The following is a 14,940-nucleotide window of genomic DNA, read 5'->3' as shown; positions in this document are numbered from 1 at the left end:
CTGTTTGAAATCAATGTTAGAAGTGAGGAATTAAGCTCTGAAGATGCAGAAGTGTGTCTGTAGAAGTGTGTGTTAATAAAGCAGATGTTTGGGGAAGCTGAAGGATTTTTGGCATTTCAGGATTTGCCCAGCATTCACAGGAATCTCGCCTTGATTGAAAAAAACAAAAAATGTTGCAACTTCATTCCATACATTTTTCTCTCATCAGGGCCTGCTTATCCCACCCAGCAGAGCACTAAGCCAGGCTGGCTGTGCTCTGGCTGTGCTGTGGGAGGCAATTTAGGAGGTTCTCACACATATTTCAATAGAAGGAGCAGAAACTTTTTCTCTTTTTAATCTTCCAGAGCAGATCTGGAAAGTTAAACTTGGATCCACCGGGAAATTTGGGAGTTTACAATTAATTTGAAGGTAGCTCGGTTTTAGCCAAATTCCCCTTGCTGTCTTAACTGGAGTAGGAGTACTCCAGAAAGTCACATTTTTTAAACTATTAAAGCTGATTTTCATCATTAAAAAATACCAGAGTGCTTTTAAATCCTGCAATGACCTTGCATTTTGAAAAAAAAAAAAACTTTCACCTTTACAAGATTTCTTTCATTTGTTTTTCACTCCATTTTCTGCATATGCAACCAATGGTGGGACTATAGTATGGTTAGAAATCATCCTGGAGGCTCACTGTCCCACCCTCTTTTTCTTGATTATTTTTAAATTATTAGAATTAATCAAATTCCACATTTTAGAATATGCACTGACAAATTTTCAGTCTTTCACAATGAAGTTGGTTTGAGGGATTTTTTTTGCAAAGGGATGTTTACAGCATTCCTTCCACAAAGGAAGCATTTCAGTAATTACACTGCTGATGGGAACTTTGTAAAACTTTATTCTGTGGGTGTATTTTCCCTCTAATCCCATCAGAAGAAAGAGGCATTGCTGTCCAGCTCTGCTGTCCAGAACTCCTGCCTTGCTCTCATTTTCACCTTTCCAAAATCCTAAGCAAATGTCAGAAGTCTGTGGTATTTCCTTTCCGCAAACGCAGGGTACAGTGACACGTTTAGTTCACCAAAACTAAGGATTTCAGAGCTGAGAGCTCGTAACCAAGATGAGAAACGGTGAAATTCGTAGCTTAAAAGGTGCTGAGGTACAAAGTGGCGTGTCCTGTGTGCAGCCCTTGCAGAGCAGACAGCGGTGCCTCTGGGCCACAGCGTGTGCTGCCACGCTGGGCTGCCTGCCAGGGACAGCAGAAGGAGGAAATGACTCAAGGAACCCAACGGGCTCTGCTTGTGCAGAACACGCCAGAGGCGCTTCCGGCACCCCTCGTTCCCCAGGATAACCACGGAAGGCGAGGCTACGTCTTTACTATGAAATGTGCCTGAAAATGGTTGGCTAGGCTGTGGTTGGTCTCCCTGGCAGAGTCCAGTTTTGTCTTTGCGGGTACCCCCAAATGTGCCGGTAGTGTCCAAATTCCGGTGGGGGCTGGAGGGTTGCCAGAACTCCCCAGCCTTGAAGCTGAATTGATTTACATTGCCATGCGAATTTTGCTAGTCTTTTCCCCTGGGATGGTGAATTTGTTCATCTCAGATTGGAAATGGGAGTTACAGGGTCCCTCAGTTGTCTCCTGCAGCCAGTGCTGACAGGCAGTGAGGGCTCAGGTGGACCAAAGTGTCAGTCCAAAAGAGAAAGACCTGCAAGGTGGAACCCATCACCTTTGGAACCCCAGTAGTTTGCTCCCCTGCTGAATCACAAGGGCTGAACCCTTTTTTCTTTCCATTCTGTACCTTGGACAGGGCTGTAAAATCTGCTAATATAAGGGAAAGATGACGTATGCATTCTTCTCCCAGAGTGACAGTGCAAAACATTTTTCAATACATTCATCCAATGCTCACAAAAGGAAAGGCAAAATAGAAAGCCCAGAGGAAAAGAGGGTTCTGATGCATTAGTGAATGTTGCACACAGTATGAGTTGCCTCCTCAAGCCCCTCTGCAGGTCCCTGCTTGTCTGAAAGCATAAAAATGGGATTTTAATCTTATAATTGATTTTAATAATGTTTATTACCAACCTCAACTATTCATTCACCATTTACTGGCAATTTAACATTTTGTGAGCTTATGACTACAACCTATTTAATACATATTTAAGAGCTCTGAAAGAATATAAGGGAAATGAAAAATTAATTCAAATCTAGAGTTAATTGAAAAAGTTAACCCTGCTCTTGTATCCATATGGAATTTCCAGTTTGGCTTTGCAGGACTCTCTCCATGGCCAGGGAAGCTGCAGAGCCACTTTAAAAGAGCATTTTTCCAAATGCTCTCTTCCATCTACTGAGAAAGCAGGACAGAGTTCATCCCATGCTAATAGCACTGAGGTAACACTTAAGTTATTACAACAATTGTAATGTCACTGCTGAACACTTTACTAGATTAAGAATTGAAGTCTGCCAGTGCTTTATAGTATTCTTAAATCTAAGAACAGAACAGGCGCTTCATTAAATAATTAACTGACTTAGTTTTGGAACACCCAACTTTGTTCCCTGCTTTCAACACATAAAATATCAGTTGCCGTGCTTAGCAACTCCTTAAAACAAAAAGCCATATAAAGTTTTCATATTCACAATGTCCAGAGCAGCAAACAGATCTGTAACTTGTGTAAAAGTTACTGCCAATGAATAAATAAAGCTGTTGCATGTGGCAGGGAACCAACACAGATTCTTCTCAATGACAGCGAGGTGCATCCCCTGTGGCACTCAGGCATGCAGGAAGATGGGCAACAGTCAATAATTTCTATAAAATTCTAAAAGGGCAGGCATTTACACCATGATGCAAGTCCTGAACTGCAACTCTGCTGAGCTTTTACAAGCAGGGTATGCAAGTGTGGCTGAATGAACCCAAAATGTCCTGTGACAATCAGCTTCAATAAGGTGATTTATTTCAGCCAGAAACCAATGCCAGAACGAAGCATTTTGCTGCCTCCACCCCTATCACCACAGCAAGCTTCACCAGACAGAAATTAAGACACTTCTATTTTGCTAACCCCCACTCAAAGTCCCAAATGAAGAAGGCTCCTCTCACTACACTCATTACAAAGTGACAATCTCAGCTGGTCCAAACTGGAGCAGGTATGAGGAGAGATGGTGACAAGGCACGTTACCACACACCTGAGACTTGTGCAGGCTCTGGCAGGGAAAGAAGGGTTTTGATTGAAGAGGCATTAAGGCCAGAAAGGTCAGTAGTTCAGGAGGCTCCACCAGAGCTATCTTGAAGCGTGGCTGCAGCTGCAGCATTTACTGTAAGAGACACGACTCTGCAGCAAAATCTAGCAGGGAAAAATTACAAAATCTGACTTCAAAACTAAAGAGGAGAAATATCTTCTAATAACATGGCCTTAGGTCCCTCATATACAGCAATATGTCACTTTCCTAAAGAATGTCTGTAGTCTATAGTACCAAGTCAGTAACAAAATCAAGGTAGACTGCATTCAGTTAAAAAAAAAAAATAAATAAAAAAGGCTAAAAATTGCATTTAGTTCAACAAACATCACTACTGAAAAATTTCATTTTTAGGTTGTGTGTGGCAAAAATCTGCTTCTTCCTGGGGATTGTTATACACTGTGCTTTTTCATTTGATGGCGTGGTCTTCAAAAAGAGGTTACAGGAGAAAAGGTGACCATGTCTGGAGTCTGGTGACACAGAAAGCTGAGTGAAAAAGGAAAACTTAGTTAATTTTTTCCATCCTACAGGAGGTTAATCACTTTGCATAAGTCAACCTAATTTAAATAAATTTTCATTAAAATAATTTTTTAAAAATTATTTAAATTTTTTTAGAGGATAAAAAATACATATATATGAAGATAAATAGAAAACATCCTATTATATGATTTGACTTAGCTTAAATTAGAAATAGTAACTTATGTTTTTTAATGACTTTTTCTTTGAGACACCAAGCTGCAGCTTTTGTTCTTTCCCTTATAAGGCTATCCCAGAAATACACTGTCCTTCTACCTTAACTTTGTACCACAATTCTTTTTTCTTTTATTCCTTCTTTGTCTACTTCAAACCACTTCTCCTTTGTCTAAACCCTGTTCCTGTATTTTACACATTTCCAGTGTGATTCAGCCACTGTGATCCCCCTTCATGTACTCACTGAAGCAAGCAGAACAGAATTATGAAGGAATAAGCTGGACAGTCCTTTTAAGTTTTATTTCTGAATTCTCCAGCTTATCATCTCTTGTGTACAAGGTTCCCAGAACAGTTAAACACCTTCACTGTCCACAACAGTAAACAGAATAAAACAGGGGAGTGAAAGCATGTCTGAAACTATCTGTTTCCACAGTGGCAACAGCTGCTCAGTTTTATTCTCCACTGAGGAAGGGACCTTGGGTTAAGAATACTTCTCCAAAATACCTTGCTAAAAAACAGACTGAGATGATTGAGGTGTTCTGCAGCAATGAAGTATGACACAATTTTCCTTCCAACTTGCATTGCTATGGCATGAAACAAACCAGCACCAAGGTATCCTTTCTGAAGCTGTCAGAGTTTTCAAAGAGCAAAAACCAATTCCACATCCAAAAGTTGTACCAGGACTAAATCATTACATGAGAACAGGTGCTGGGACAGCATGAGAGGAGCATGCTAAATACACTCTGTGGTTCTCTGAAGTGCTCACTTCCAGAACAATCCTTACCTTGGTCTGGATCAATGCTTTGCAGTCATTAACACTGAATCCATCAAATCTAAAGTCCTCATTATCTTTGACATCTGATTCCTCAAGAATATCAGCCTGGTTCTCTGAAATGTCCTGAAAAAACATAATTTACATTTTACTTATGAATTTATTTATGCATTTCTACCTGATTCCAACACATACAACCTAAAGACAAGTTTCCTTCAAATAACAACCACTAAATTTTGCTTTCTGAAGCTGTATTTTATCATGTGTCCCCCTTTGCATTAAAACAATTTTATGCAGAACCAGTCCTATGATGCCTTTTGTATTTTTCAGATTCTGTACTGCATTAGTGTATAACTCTGGACTCTGTACAGAATGCTAGTTACCTTCCTTCACATTTTGGTCAGACTAAACAATCCTTCTGGGCCTGAGACCCAAGGTCATCAACACAGCCTCAGGCCCGAAAAGTATAAACAAAAGTAAATCGGGAGAGAAGCAAACCAGGGAATGTTACTTCATTACCTGAAGCTATAATTGGGCAATTAACCTCTGATATGCAAACAGACCAAACGTTTATCTGTCTGAGAAGACTGGTGATCTGTCTGGGGTGTAGCCTTTGCACTGCCCAAGGTGTATCCTCTGAAGGCATTTTAATAAATACCAACTTTAACTCTGTCTAGTCTCTGTTCCAGGTAGCCCCTCAAGGCATCACCTACACATGTGAATCTGTGACTCCAATTAATAAAAAAGCCATTTCCAATTAGAATTAGCCTTAATTAGCACCAAAGCATTGCTGAGAAATGCATCTTAATCAGTATTGTTAAAAGCAATACAGTTTTCCAGTAAGAGATAAGAAGTAATGATGTGAAGTTTAAGCTGCCTGGGCATTGATTTAATGCTGGGGGGCAAGAAAAGAACAGAATGAGACTTTAGACATGTTAGAGAAATGTCTCCAGTTCTCTTTCTGTTAAATTAGAGTTCTCCAAAGTGACTTTTTCAAGTGCAAAATCGGTTTCTACCTTCAGCACCGTCCTTCTGTTTGTATATAACTTGCATGAAAAGTCAAATATGCCCATAAAATCATTACCTTGCCAACCCTGTGCTTCAGCATTCAAATAATCAATTGAAACCGTTACTTCTGAAAATTACATGTGACTAATTAATCCCAGCTAAATAACTGAATTCTAAACCATCCCTGACACCTGTATCTTCTCAAAACAAGAGATTGTTATACAGAGATATTTCTATTTGAGATCTTTCAACACTGCTGGTTTGGTTTCAATCCAATTTAAAACATATTCTCCCTCAAGCCTCACAAAAGCAGACAGAGGAATAATGTGAGGAAAGGGGAAGTTGAACACACTTTCAGTTTCTTCACAGTAAAAACATCCAATAATTACTGTAACAGCCCCTCTGATTCAGATCTGATTTTCACTTCACAGAAAGATATTACAGGCTAACAGTCTTCTCACAGTCTGAGCAAAAAAAGTAAACAATCCTATAGCACACACACCAGGGAGCTGATCCTCTAGCACCTGAAAACTACTTCTCCATCTCTACCAAAGCTGAGTGTACCACCTAACTACAGGGAACTGTGCTGGGCAGACTTCAATGTAAAGACAAAGTGTGATCCTGCACAGTTTCTTAGTTACTTACACATGAAGATGAGAAAACACTAAGCTATTGTCTTTAAAAGCTCCCTGTTAAAAAAAAAACCAACCTTGTGACTCACCCAGATCCAGTCCCTCATGCATCTGCATGTACAGCTTGCAGAAGATCAGATTCCCAACCCAGTGTTTGTGCTGGCAGAATGGAAAGCCATTGTTCAGTTACCTTTTGATTTGCATCTATTCCGAGAACACTCAAGAGGTTTTCTTGACAGTGAGATTTACTCCAGGGATATCTTAAACTGGGGGTATTATCAAAGTCTCTGAGTGCTCCCCATACGTTTCCAGAATCCATGCTAGGAAACAAAACACAATTTGAGGTTTAGAGCTGAGGCTTCCAGTGAACATATGCAAGAGTTATTTTCACTACATACAGCTGTATACTAACCCTGATCTAACAAGCAACTCATCTTAAAGCTCTTTCTACACTTGCCCAAGCTACCAACCCAAGGTACTAATGAGCTGGCACGACAATTAGTGGAAGCAGTAAGTCAGCATAAGTGTATGTTTGTGCTCCTCAGATAAGAAGGGCACCAGAAGCACATGTCAGACTGCTACATGCCAACAGCTCGCAGTATTCTGTGAAATGTGGGCAGAGTTCAGCCCTGAGAGTTCTGCACTTTGCCTTTCCTGTCTCTCAAGTCCTTCTCCATCCCAAAGGTCACACTTCACCTCTGCAGCACCTGCAGGACAGAACAAGCCAAAGGCACTCACTGCTGAAACTGCAAGGAGAGACTTCCCCTGGCGTGGTACTTTGGATTCTTACACTGCATTCGTTGCATATAAAAATTCAGTTGGGCTTTTCTTAGTTTGCACTTGTCATTGGCCTTAGTTACTCATCACAGTAGATGAGGAAATTTTTGTTTTTACTTGCCACTCTGCTGTAATAGTGCAGCCCCCTTTACAAGTATATTTCTCCACAAGTTTGATGATGATTAAAATATAGCACATATGAAGGGAACTCGGCTAAAAGGGTGCCCACATTATGTTTCACCTTCATTTCTTCTGAGTCTTAAGACATTTCCCAAATGTGGTCTGTCACTGGTTTCTCCATGAAAAAATAACTGCAACACTCTTCAGTAGCTACAATACTGCTCTGAAGCTGCTGATCCTTAAAAAACACAACAAAACTAGAAGTGCTCCAGCTGTCACAAGAGAAAGCTTAGTTAATGATACTAATTGCTATTAACATAGCCCAGGAAAGAAGACAGATGCACCAGAGATTCTGAAGCACATCTGGTTAAACATGAGAAGAAGTTACCAACTGGGAGAACTGAGGGGAGAGAGAAAAAAAAAAAGCAAGTAAGTTGTTAGTAGAAGCAGCAGCCTCCAATGATGAAGAAATAAGTGGGATGTGCTGTAAAGAAAGGACAAGCAAACAGGAAGAACAGGCTGCCTGTTGGGTTCTGGCATTCCAGAGGCTTAGTCATAAGGAGGCACACCAACAGAAGGAAAAAGCCTAGGCAGGAATTTGTAATTTTGATATATTCCCTTCATTGTTTTCCAATGGCTAAAACACCATCCATTTCCTTTAAAAATATGCTACAAAACTGGTAAGATCTATGCACTGAAAAAAACACTATTAAAAAGATTTTTAAGTGCACCACTTATTTTTAATTATGAAACAAACAGTGTAATTGATGAGGAACCTTTTTTCTTTCTTTTTTTTTTTTTTTTAAACTAGGAATCTAAACTCATTACCAAAGTTGTTTCTTCAAAATTTCAGGAATCCAAACATTTTCATTATTTGCATCAAGAACTTGCTCTAAGCTTCTTATGCACTCTCTGGACTGCGGTACAAAGACTTCTGGAAAGCCCAACATAAATGTCTCTTCATAGCTGTGGTCTTCCTAAAAAAAAAAAAGAGATTTTTATTGCATACACCATACAGACCATCCCCATAGTTCATGAAGGACCTGGTCCAAAGACTACAATAATTCTAGAGATTGTTTTTTTGTTTTTAGAATTTATATTTATATCAATATTCATAGCAGAATGGAGGGACTGAGCTCATATTTCAGTGTTTTGAGTATTTTGAGTACCTAGAATTAGAAGAAGCAAGAGTCCCAGAGTTTCTAATGAACCTTAGACTTTAACTTCCCAGCTTCTCGGTCACAGACTTGCATATTTATTACTTATGACTCCTCCTTCTGCTCAGCTAATTCAGTCCAGGTCAAGGCTAACCTACACATCAATTCAAAAGCTTCTGCTAATTCAGTATTCAAACACCCCAAATTCAAATGTAACACAGCTGCCAAATACTACAATTTATAATACTAATAAACACTTGCACTATGCAAGTCTGCAAAAAAGCTGGGGTGAGGATGTTCCTGGCCTTGCATTTGCACCAAACGTTTTCCAGCCTATGTTAAAAATCAGAGCCAGATTTAAATCCTTGTTCCTCCTCAAGCAGTGATGAGGAGGAGGTTTAGAGGTCTGCCCACAGCACAGGACTGATCTAGACAGGTGTCATGGAACTAACCACTGGTAAGTAGGGTTATCTGACAACTAAGAAATACATATACAAGGGAAAACATGCATAATTTACATCCTATCCTAGAGGCATGCCATCTAGTTTGGAAGCTGTATCCTTTTATTCCTTCAAGAAGGGAATTGCTGCAATTTTCCAAATAAAAGCAAATCAATTGACTTCACCACCCTGCCCAGGGACTGCAAGGCAAGAGCAGCTACACTGTGAAAATTCAAGAATGGAACCAGTCAGTTGATTGCCCAGCAATCAACAATTTAGCATGAAAAGCCTTAAGCATATATACTCCATATTTTTATAGTTTCATCTAATTGTAATTCAAACAGCTGAAATATTTCCACAGTCTCATTACACTGAACACAGATAAGTGGGGTGAATACAGAGTATGGATTTAATCTAAGGATAAGTGGGCAAAATCAACAGAGCTGGTAGAAGGCTTCTGCTCTTCTGACCATGCTTCAAGGAACAGAACTTGTGCCCCATGCTGCCCCCTCCTGAAGTAAGGCCTTGCTAAAATCCTGTCCTGATGATTCACTGCTGGGGCATTCAAAACCTTCTGGGTAAATTCCTTAGCGTTTTGCCCAAAGTGTAACAATAGTTTCAATCAATTTGTAAATTACCTCAACAGGGATACAACGTAGAGGAACCTGACCAAAGCTGGAGAAGCAGAATTCTGTGAAGCAACACTTGCTAAAGCATACACGGCCAAGGAAAAAAAAAAAAACAAAAAAACCAAAAAAACTTCCAGGTAGGGAGCAAAACTGAGATGGGAGTCAAGGAAAAGCCAGGCAGCTGCTCTTGGCTCTGGGATGGGAGAAGTTAACAAACCCAGGGAGTGCATGGAGGGAAGCACAGCTCTGCCTCAACTGCAGCATCTCTGTAGAGCCTTGGTGCTGCTCCAACACACATGCAAGTCACTAATTTATAGTTTAGCCAAGACAGATAAAGATATTTTCATTACCTTTATTACTGTCTATTACAATGAGTGTTTCTGAAACAAAGTTTGGGTATATTTCCATTTACCTTGTGGCTTTGTACTAATTATAAAAAATCAATATACAAAGTTCACATCGGTACTTTCTGAATAAATCCTCTATATCCTATTATATCAAAATTCCCATGGATTAAACACATGCATCAGTCCCTCTCTCAAAGGCCAATGTTTAAAGAGCACGTGAAAAATCCTCAGAGTGTTCAATTGTGCAGGCAAATTACCCAGCTACTGCAAGGAAATTAATGATTGTTTCCATCTTAAAACACATGATTCTGACCCCAATTTACGTCATTTAATTAACTGAAGCAATAAACACTGAATATCAGACCTCTGACCTGAGATGATTTCTAGAGGTCTCTTCCAACACACCTGGCCTTTTTCCTATTGATCATACAGAAGCCAGAGTCCAGTTCAAAGACTTTATGATCTCAAACTAACAATGCAAAAAGCACAGGGATAAAGGCTACACACATATTCTACACTCCAAGGAATCTCCAGCAGCTCTGTGGCTGTCTCTCTACCTTAAGATAAGAAAAGACAACTTGAAACTCTAAGCATGGGTAACTTATTTAACTTGTACTGGACATTTCCTTCTGCCTTTAACAAATGCAAAATAAAGAAAAGGCTTCAGTAAGATTAAGATCTGTTGCTTTTGGAAAGAAACCAAGCAACCTGTTATATTCCATTTCAGCTTCAGTCATTAGAACATTCTTTTCCTCCAACAGAAGACTTCTTGTCCCCCATTCCCAGGATTACAAAAAAATTGAATTCTCTGTTTGTTCACACCAATAACCAGGTATTTTGTGTATCTATACTCAGTCAGTGTGGGCAGCTTTTCCCACCTGCTTCTTTGTGATTTTCCTAGTAATACCTCTGCAACAAGTAAGATTCCTAGGCAAAGGGCAAGAAATCCTGTCTCCACAAAAGTCTCAGTTCCCTACACAAAGTGAAACTCACCCAACAGACTACAAGCAGTAAATTCTACTGCTACAGATTAACCCCATGGAAGTCCTAGCTGATTATTCTCCTTTTTAAAATGTTGTCATTTAGGATTAAAGTAGTAAGAACAAGGGGATTTTGTTCTGTATTTCTATGTTCTTTCTTCCCTTTTGTTACTTTCCTTTGCTGATGCATGTTTGGTCCACATGGAAACACATTTATCCCAACAAGATATAACCCTTTACCTGAACAGGTTTTACTTTGTGCTGATAAGAATTCATTGCATTATTTATGCAGAATTTTATCTCTAGTATTTTAAGAGTGAATGTTATATCCTATGCTAAAAAAAATCATATTTCTATTAATTTCTTGTGTGTCACCATCAGTCTAAAATTCCAGAAAAACTGTTGATATTACTCAGGGAGTATACTGAGTATACTAAATAATAAAAGACATTGTTTTTGCCAATTTCTAACTCAACGGTATGTGGGTTTACTTCAATAAGTTTGCAGTCAACTCACAGAATTTCTGTCCACCCTGCTTTTGTCACCCACCTCCCCAATTTGTTCCAAATTGTTGTTTCTTATGTTCTTTCTTGTCTAAATTTTAAACTTCATGTCCTTCAGGGCAAGGTTCAAGGTGCCTACGTGCCTATGTGCCTACTTATTCCTAGTGCCTGGAAGCAAAATAGTGCATTACATTCTTTAAAGCTCTCCAGCAGGACAGCTTGAGTATTTGTCAAACACTGTAAAGGAGCTGCTTTTGTTCCACCTGAGGTAGCTTCCAAGCAGCTGGAGAGTTTCTCTGCATGTGCAGCACTAGCCTCCACAGAGAAGACAGATCTGGAGGTGTAGGGAGCAGCAACACGAGCATTTCTGCTCCTTGGTTTGCTGTGAACACGAACCTCATTCAGAGAGCCCGAAGCCTCCTGCATCCCATGGCACAGAGATGGCTCAGCACACACCCGGGCACCAGAAGTGCTCCAGTCTCCGCTGAGCAGGTCTGGGTCAGCTCCAGAAGCTTTTGTTGCGTTCACCAAAACTTCAGGGGTATGACTGAATCTCTCTGGTTTGTCTAAGGGTTCCTTGAAGCCTTCAAAGTCACCCCAGGAAGCACTGGGTTCTGAGGTACTGAAGCTGCTCTCAGAAATCCCCTCACAACTTCTCCCTTTGCTGTTCATTACAGGGAGGCTTTGCTGCATTGCTTCAAGATTAAAAATTTCTTCATTACTTGTTCTTTCATTCCAGTTACAGCCACTTTCATCGAGAGACACGACACCTGTCTCAGCTGCCAGGTCTTTTAGAGGCTCACAGTGTGATATGTCTGTATTAGCAAAACTTTCTACCACTGACAAGTTCTGCATCTTTGTTCAGGAGAAAAAAAAAAAATTTGTTGAAATCTGTACTGCAAAAAGGTTACTGAAGTTCAGTTGCATCAGAAATATGAGTGTTTCCAAAACAAAATCAAAATCTTCATTTCACCCCAAAGAATAACAACACTGCTGAAACAAAACAGGATGTCCTTCAGCCTCTCCTCCAGTACTCGGCATGTGCACGTTGTTCAGCCTCACTTTCCGTGGAGAGTATTAAGCCTGCAAAGAAAGGATTATAAATAAATACCTCTGTGATAAGGCCTGTGTAGGAATAAAGATAGCTGATAAAGTAGGAGAAGGAATGCTTGCATTAAAATAAACACATTCCGGCATTATCCACTGAAAATTGCTGTAGGCAAAATTATTTAAAATTTACACTGAACTATCTGCCCACACCACAGGAAAGCCATGAAATGAGTGAACAATACTCAGCAAATACATAACAGAAGTTACTGCATTAACCCAGTACTGAGTATACTGGAAACAAACCAATATAACTACAGTCAATGTCCAACACTTTAAAACTATTTTCTGTAACTACTTCATCGACCTCAAGCACACTCGAATAATGCTATTTTCTGCCTGCACAGGCTGCCCCATCCCAACGACTAGAATCCTGTAAAAATATAGTATTTTTTACTATATAGTATTATATATATATATATAATATAATATATAATAATATATAATATATAATAATATATTATATATTATAAATAGATAATAATATAATATATATATAGTATTTTTTACTATATTTTTTACTATAGCCATTCACGTAATTGAGGCAGATCGAATAAATTCAGTTTGGCATCTGTAAATGACACAGACAGTGCAGCATCGACCATGTTAGATTAGCCCATAACCAAATCCTCAAGCATTTTCCCGAGCTGTTTAGGAGGGGGGCGGCTTAAAACCACTCACTAAACGCGCTTCTCGCCGACCTGCCGCGGTGTTTCACAGAAGCGAAGGGTGTTTTCCCCCCGCTTTCCTCCGCAGGCGGGCCGGGCACAGAGCAGGGCTGCGGCAGGTCCCTCGGCTCGCAGGGACACGGCGGAGTGCCCGGGAGGGACAGGGCGGGGAACGCGTCCGGAGCTGCGGGCGCTTCTCCCGGGCAGCGGCTGCTCCGCCCGCGATGGCACCGGGGCGGGCGGGGAGCGGGGCCACCGGAGCGGGGCCACCGGAGCGGGGCCACCGGAGCGGGGCCACCGGAGCGGGGTCACCGGAGCGGGGTCACCGGAGCGGGGTCACCGGAGTGTCCACACCGGAGCGGGGCCACCGGAGCGGGGCCACCGGAGCGGGGTCACCGGAGCGGGGTCACCGGAGCGGGGTCACCGGAGCGGGCGGGGAGCGGGGTCACCGGAGAGGGGTCACCGGAGCGGGGCCACCGGAGCCGGGTCACCGGAGCGGGGCCACCGGAGCCGGGTCACCGGAGCGGGGCCACCGGAGCGGGGTCACCGGAGCGGGGTCACCGGAGCGGGGTCACCGGAGCGGGGCCACCGGAGCCGGGTCACCGGAGCGGGGTCACCGGAGCGGGGTCACCGGAGCGGGGCCACCGGAGCCGGGTCACCGGAGCCGGGTCACCGGAGTGTTCACACCGGAGCGGGGTCACCGGAGCGGGGCCACCGGAGAGGGGCCACCGGAGCGGGGTCACCGGAGCGGGGTCACCGGAGCGGGGTCACCGGAGCAGGGTCACCGGAGTGTCCACACCCGAGTGTCCACACCGGAGGGGACTCACCGGAGTGTCCACACCGGAGGGGACTGACCGGAGTGTCCACACCCGAGTGTTCCCAGCGGAGCGGCCCCACCGGAGCACCCTCACCGCCGCCGCCCGCAGGTCGCCAGGGGCGGGCCGAGGTGTGCGGGGCGGGCCGGGGCCGGCACCGCCCGGGGACAGCCGAGCCCTCCATCCCTCCGCCCCGCTCATCCCCAGCGCCCGCCGGCTCCCCGCGCTCTGCTTCCACCAGCGCCTCTCCATCCTCGGCCCCGGGCCCCGTTCCACCCGCACCCCTCGGCTTACAGCCGCCCTGCCCGCCGGGAAGGGGCTGGGGTTCAAACTGTGACGTGAAAAAGAAAAGTATTCACTCTTTTTTTTCCTCCCCCAGCTTCTTGCTGCAGCCTGGCAGGCTGAGGACGCACGGCTTGATGGTGGTGGTTCCCGTTTGCCTTTCATTTGAGACTAGCTAAAATTCCCACATAGTTGCAAACTTCCAGGTTATGGATTTCATAAAAGTGACAATCAGCCCACCCATTAACAGAACCTCAGGATAGAATAGTAGGAAAAGACCAACAACAACCCTCTTCCTCCCCCTCTTCTTTCGCTCCCCAAGATATTTGGCTGTCCCCCCTCTCTGCTGAGGCTGAGGCTTGATCCCCTCCCAGCCAGAAAAGCCAGAAGCTGTGGGTCCAGTGCTGCACACAGGTCACCCCATGGCCCAGCTGACCATCCCATCCCATCCCATCCCATCCCATCCCATCCCATCCCATCCCATCCCATCCCATCCCATCCCATCCCATCCCACCCACCTTGCCAGGAACAGAGGTGTGGGCCGGGGGCTGCATGCCCCAGGCTGGCTCTTCCCAGGCCTGGGGGTCAGAGGGAATGACACAGAAAACTCCTCAGCTCCCTGTCCTCAGGCTGGGTTAAACATCTGGGTAGTCCCAAGGAACAGGGGACAGTTGTAAAAGCAAGGAAAGAGGTTTTCTGGAGCAAGGCCCAAACTAAAAAGCTTTCTCTAGGCACTACAGTACATATGTTTTCCAGCCCAGACACAGACACATGCGCTGCTCCCACGCATCTGACTCTCATTCCAGGCTGTAGT

The 14,940-nt window shown here is 43.1% G+C and overlaps 1 protein-coding gene across 6 annotated transcripts; it reads right to left on the bottom strand.

The window, feature by feature from the left end:
• Positions 1-2,026: 2,026 nt before the first annotated feature.
• CLBA1 (clathrin binding box of aftiphilin containing 1) lies at positions 2,027-14,940 on the bottom strand. Of its 6 annotated transcripts, none has more exons than XM_023927430.2 (6): positions 14,645-14,940; positions 11,651-12,337; positions 8,027-8,175; positions 6,492-6,621; positions 4,674-4,787; positions 2,027-3,685 (listed from the first exon to the last, which is right to left on the bottom strand). In XM_023927430.2, the coding sequence occupies exons 2-6, from the start codon at positions 12,107-12,109 to the stop codon at positions 3,518-3,520; spliced, it is 1,020 nt and encodes a 339-aa protein (XP_023783198.2). In that variant the 5' UTR covers positions 12,110-12,337; positions 14,645-14,940; the 3' UTR covers positions 2,027-3,517. The 6 variants fall into 6 exon arrangements, with proteins under 6 accessions (XP_023783198.2, XP_023783196.2, XP_023783197.2 ...); XM_023927428.2 differs by lacking the exon at positions 14,645-14,940 and adding an exon at positions 13,043-13,991; XM_023927429.2 differs by lacking the exon at positions 14,645-14,940 and adding an exon at positions 13,063-13,981.

The sequence above is a fragment of the Cyanistes caeruleus genome, chromosome 6, assembly GCF_971803275.1.
Source record: "Cyanistes caeruleus chromosome 6, bCyaCae1.hap1.1, whole genome shotgun sequence".
Lineage (NCBI taxonomy): Eukaryota > Metazoa > Chordata > Aves > Passeriformes > Paridae > Cyanistes > Cyanistes caeruleus.
The sequence above is the reverse complement of the archived record's forward strand: the minus strand, read 5'-3'. Positions and strand labels throughout refer to the sequence as shown.